The sequence below is a fragment of the Gossypium raimondii genome, chromosome 1, assembly GCF_025698545.1.
Source record: "Gossypium raimondii isolate GPD5lz chromosome 1, ASM2569854v1, whole genome shotgun sequence".
NCBI classification, from domain to species: domain Eukaryota; kingdom Viridiplantae; phylum Streptophyta; class Magnoliopsida; order Malvales; family Malvaceae; genus Gossypium; species Gossypium raimondii.
The window spans coordinates 3,239,350-3,244,861 of NC_068565.1; the positions used below are offsets into that span (position 1 = coordinate 3,239,350).

General features: G+C 41.6%; 1 protein-coding gene across 1 annotated transcript; it reads right to left on the reverse strand.

Annotated features, from left to right (window-relative positions):
- Positions 1-204: 204 nt before the first annotated feature.
- Positions 205-1,503, reverse strand: LOC128039848 (uncharacterized). Its single transcript, XM_052628531.1, has one exon. It carries the CDS (start codon positions 1,501-1,503, stop codon positions 205-207), a length of 1,299 nt encoding a protein of 432 aa, XP_052484491.1.
- Between the last annotated feature and the right edge of the window lie 4,009 nt (positions 1,504-5,512).

Genomic DNA, 5,512 nt, shown 5'->3' on the forward strand with positions numbered 1-5,512 from the left:
TTCCTCAGCGTCGATCATAACTAACCGGCCTTCTGTCACTAATTTCAACTTCTGGTGCAATAATGAAGGCACCGCCCCTGCTGAATGAATCCATGGTCTCCCCAGCAAGCAATTATACGAAGGCTTGATATCCATCACTAAGAAATCCACTTCGTATGTATTCGGGCCAATCAAGAGGGGTATTTCTATTCTTCCCATCACCTTTCATTCGGTGCCATCAAATGCTCTCACTACATTCTGGCATGATTTCATGTGGGAACTATCCACCGGTAACCTATTTAAGGTAGATAGGGGTAAAACATTCAAGGCTGATCCATTATCAATTAGCACTCCCGCTAACGTATACTCCCCGCAGCGAGCAGTGATATGTAATGCTTTGGTGGCTCCTCTTCCCCCCGGCGGTATTTCATCATCATTAAAGAAAATGAAATTGTCGGCACTGATATTGTTAACCAAACGGTCCAACTTATTCACTGAGATATCACTAGCGACATAAGTTTCATTTAGCACCTTAATCAACGCATTACGATGTACCTCTGAACTTAGAAGCAATTCAAGCACCGAGATACGAGCCGGTTGCTTATGTAATTGTTCTGCCACGCTGTACTCGCTATGTTTTAAGAATTTTAGAAATTCTTTCGCCTCATTTTCAGTTACCGACTGATTGACACGCGGCTCAATTTTGTCTGCTTTTGTTTTTCCCAATTCAACCGCTAAGGCTTTTCCTTTTCCAGATTCCACTCTAGCATTTTCCGGATCATAGCGTTTTCCACTTCGTGTATAGAATCCTTCATCCTCTCCTGAAGCATTTACCAAGCTCTCTTCTCCTGGGATTGTTACATCGCAGTCGTAATTCCAAGGAACCTTTTTGCTATCCTTGTAGGGAAAGGATACAGGTTTTTGGATTATGACCTTTGGTGCTATTTGTATACCAGATTCTCTGCTCATTGGTTTTGAAATAATCACCACCGGGTAATTAGCCTTTTGGGCTTTCCCCGTAGATCCTTCTTCTGTAGCATAAACCTCTCCTTCTTCTAGTCCCTTAATCTCTTCATAAAACTCCAATTCTTTTTTATCCATTAAGTTTTGCACCATGGTTCTGAACTCGGTGCATTCTTGGATGTCATGGCTTTCTTCTGCATGGAATTCACAAAACTTCCTTGCTCCTTCAGGCCTTTCTATTGAACCTTGCTTGATGAGACCTCTTTTCATCATTTGTTTCCAAACCCATTCAAGGGGGGTCTTTATCTCTGCTATGTTGGCTTTGACTCTCCTTCCTCCATACTCAATTATCGCATTCACCCCTTTATTATCATGGTTGGGCAATGGATTCTCTGCTACATTCGGTCCTGATGAGTCACCTATCTTTACGATCCCCAAATTGATAAGTCTTTCAACTAACTTCTTGAATGCAGTGCAGTTTTCAATTAAGTGCCCCTTGGTCCCCGCGTGATACTCGCATTGAACGCTTGCGTCATACCACTTAGGGTACGGAGGTTGCATAGGTTTTAGGTAAAATGGAGATATTACACGTGCATCGAATAAGTTCTGGTACAATTCCCTATATGTCACTGGGATAGGTGTGAATTGAAGTTTCTCTACCTTTGGCCTTGGATTGGATTCCTATTTCGAAAAATTTTGCTGATTAGCGGTTACTGCTCTGGCTTACCCCACCGTGATTGATTTAGAATGATCCCTGTTAAACACACTTGCGTTGTTTATCTCATGCTCTTTTTTTCTTGGTGCTGGCCTTTTAGTACTTTCTCCCGCTTCTATCTTGCCGCATCTTATGGCATTCTCTATCATTTCTCCAGACATCACTATGTCTGAAAAGCTTTTAGTGGCACTGCCCAACATGTGATTGAGAAATGGAGCCTTTAGAGTATTGATAAAAAGCATAGTTAACTCTTTCTCTAAAAGTGGTGGTTGAACTTGCGCAGCCACTTCCCTCCATCTCTGAGCATATTGCCGGAAACTCTTATTAGGCTTCTTTTCCATGTTTTGCAATATAATTCGATCGGGTGCTATATCCATCACGTGTCTATACTGCTTCATAAAGGCTTGCGCCAAATCCTTCCATGAATGAATGTTGGCCCGACTTAATTGGTTGTACCATCTAGCCGCTGACCCGATCAAACTGTCCTGGAAGCAATGAATCAGCAATGGGTCATTGTTGATGTATCCTATCATCCTCCTACAAAACATAGTAATATGGGCTTCGGGGCAACTGGTCCCGTTGTACTTCTCAAAATCCGGCATTTTAAATTTGGGAGGGAGTACCAGATCAGGTACCAGACTCAAATCTTTAGCGTCTATTTCTCTATGGTAATCGGCATTTTCCAGGGCTTGAAACTTCTCCTCTAACCATTTACATCGGTCTTCTAATTGTTTTGGAAGGTCTACTCTTATCTTCTCTATTTCTGCTGCGTCGTCGAGATCCGGAACCACGGGATTAATAGGATTATCCCCGGGATTAGAACCCGAGCCTGTTGGGAAGTTCATCAATGCTGGGGCACCAACTTGGTATTGGGATCTAATGGTGACAGGTACCCTCTGTGGGTACACCCCTGGTTGCGTCTGGACATTAGTTGGGGCGAAACCTAGAGGGTAGGCAGGGTCTTCGTGATCATCCCCAGAATTTACCGTAGGGCTCTTCCCCTTATCATGCCCCCCAGCCGTTAACTGTTTTAATTGATTCAATAATTCTCTTTGGGATGCTTCCATATCTTGCTGCAGTTTGGCTAGTTTTTCTTGCATCTGAACTTGCATCTGTTCTTGCAATTGCTCTAATTTCTCTAGTCTTTGATCCATTTCTTTAGTTCTCCGGTGAGTACCGTAATGATATCTAGTTGACAGATTTTCGTTGATTTCCAGGGTAACTGTCATTAATTAGAGCTCTTTATTATTATTATTATTATTTGAAACTTTAATGCATATGATAAAAATGCAATGCAGATGAATGAATGCAAAGAAAAGGCATTGATTCTAATTCAATTTCATTAGAAAAACTTCACTAAAAAACAAATTTCTTTACATAAAGTGGATTACATATACGGCTTTGCCTTTATGCTCAAAGCCTTAACCCTCTTAAGGAGCCAAGCTAACTCTCGACCCCGACTTGACTCTGACTCATATTTCAAACTCAGTATATCAGCCTGAACCGCTAAGGTTTGCAGATGGTCAGCCACTTCCCGCACTTGAGTCACAGCTTCGCCTATAACGTAATCTCTATCTCTAATCTGACTTTGAAGATGATGGAGCTGCTCTTGGTACTGTTCATTACGTCTTTCAAGAAGTTCTACTCGTAATTCAGAATTTCGCAATGCGTCTTCAAGTTCTTCTATCTTTATCTTCAATTCTTCAATTTTGCTCAAACTTACTCTTAGCTCGATCATAGAGTTACGACTACGGCACAAGTGAAGCGACCTTTCCAACTCAGTTATCTGGGCTTTTAATCTTGCTTCTTCATTTCGGTATTCTAACAAATTTTTCTCCAAAGCGCTTTCTCGAGCTCGGGCGTCTTGAAATTTCTTTTCCCACTGAACAACTTTGGCCTTTTCTTCCTTGATCTCTTGTCGCCATTGCTCTGATGTTTTACCTAAACCCGCAGTTCTCAGTGACGAACGTAGCTTCTTATAATCTGTTTTTAGACTATCTAAATCCTCTTCGGCCTTGTTCTTCCCTTTCCTCAATTTTTCAGCTTCCAACTTATGGATATCGACATCTAGTCCTAAACGCATCTTTTTCTCTTCTAACTGCTCTATCTTCTTTTCCAATTCCAAACTTCGTTTTTCAAAGTCCTGCTTGATGATCTCTAATTCTGATGGAACTACTTGCAAATGCTCCTCTATGGATCGAACGCAATCTTCTTTTGGCCCGGGGATGTTATCATTAATCCTCTTACTTCGCCATCCATGATACTCAGGGGTCGTCATTGCTCCCACAGTAAATCATTTCATCCGATGAGTTTGCCTCCAAGCATTGGTCATCTCTCGAATCTTCTTCTTGTAACCATCATCTTTATACGAAAACTCGCACTGAGCTAGTCCTTGGGTGGTAGGCACGAACTGTCTTGATCCATATTGTTTCAGTACCATCAATGGCGTATAGCCAACAGCTCCCCAAATCCCAAGTAAAGGGACCCAGTCGAAATTCCCACATCGATACAAGATCTCATCAGGTACCATCCAAGGAGCTTTCCATTCAACATCTTCATCTTTGAGATTTTGAAGAATCGCTATCCATCTTTCTACGGTAATGTTGTCACGTCTCGACATGGTTGCTAATTCCTTTAGTGGAGAATAATTCTTGGAGAATACTCGGTAAGAAACTTTATCCACTTTCCAGAAGTGACTGTGGAACCATACTAACAAGAGCTGTGCACATCCAATGAATCTTCCCTCCCCCGCGCTTCGGCACACACTTAAAGATCTAAATGTCTCGGCCAAAATTGCTGGAACAGGTGTGACCCTTTTGTCCAGTCGATCAAACAAATCAGTAACTGCCTCGTTTATATATCCCAACGCTCTAGGGAAAATCATCAGCCCATAAATGCCCAAAGCAAAAACATCGACTCTTTTCTTTGTATCAGGGTGAGCTAAAATCAAATCACGTAGACTTCTCCAAGGATACATTTGTTTTCCCCTTTTTGTTTGACCCGTGCTAAGACCCATTGCTCACTCATTCCCAAGATGTTCACTAGCTTCTTCACAAAATTCGGGACATTGACGGCTTTAGAATAGACTTTATCTGCCTGAAACCTTGGGCAACGCAGTAAGGCTGTATATTCCTCTATAGTAGGCACCAAGTCTATCTCCCCAAAAGTAAAGCAACTATAAGCGGGATTCCAAAATTGGGCCAGAGCTCGAAACAAATGCTCGTCCACTTTAATATCAAGCAAATAAGGCAAGTCACCATAATTAGAGTAAAACAATTGTTTGACTTCATCATCCCACTGGGCCCATATTTCCTTCAACTCCTGAAAATTATTCTGAGTTATATTGATATAAGTGAAGTCCGATAACTCTGACGTGTACCCTTCCGTCAAGCTGTCTCCTTTCTCGAGTTGCGTTTTTTCTGACCATATTCGGACAACCGCATTATCTTCCACTTTATCAAGAAATTCACTTTCCATTATTAGCTTTCTATCTAGTAACCGAATGTGAATCAACGCCTTTTATAATGAAATGCCATGTATGCCATGCAGTCAAAACAAAACACAATAAATCAGTATAAGAATAAAATCCAATACAAGAAATAAATAATAAAGCACCTATTTAGGTATATACTAGGGATTTGAAGTGGTTCTACCTAGGGTGGGTTCCTAAGGTTCACTATATGTGGTTTGGCTTCTAAAGAAAAGGTACCCGAACCATCAGATTCCTCGATCCTCACCCATTATAGGCTCATACGGACCGAGTTCGGTTCAGGGGAATACATTTCCCTATGGCTACACGGAGATGAAAATCTCACGAAGACATAGGTACGGATGTATCCCGAAAGCGATCCACTA

Bases quoted from the DNA above. Each gene is read 5' to 3' on its own strand.
- LOC128039848 (XM_052628531.1), bottom strand. From the start codon at position 1,503: ATGCAACCTCCGTACCCTAAGTGGTATGACGCAAGCGTTCAATGCGAG.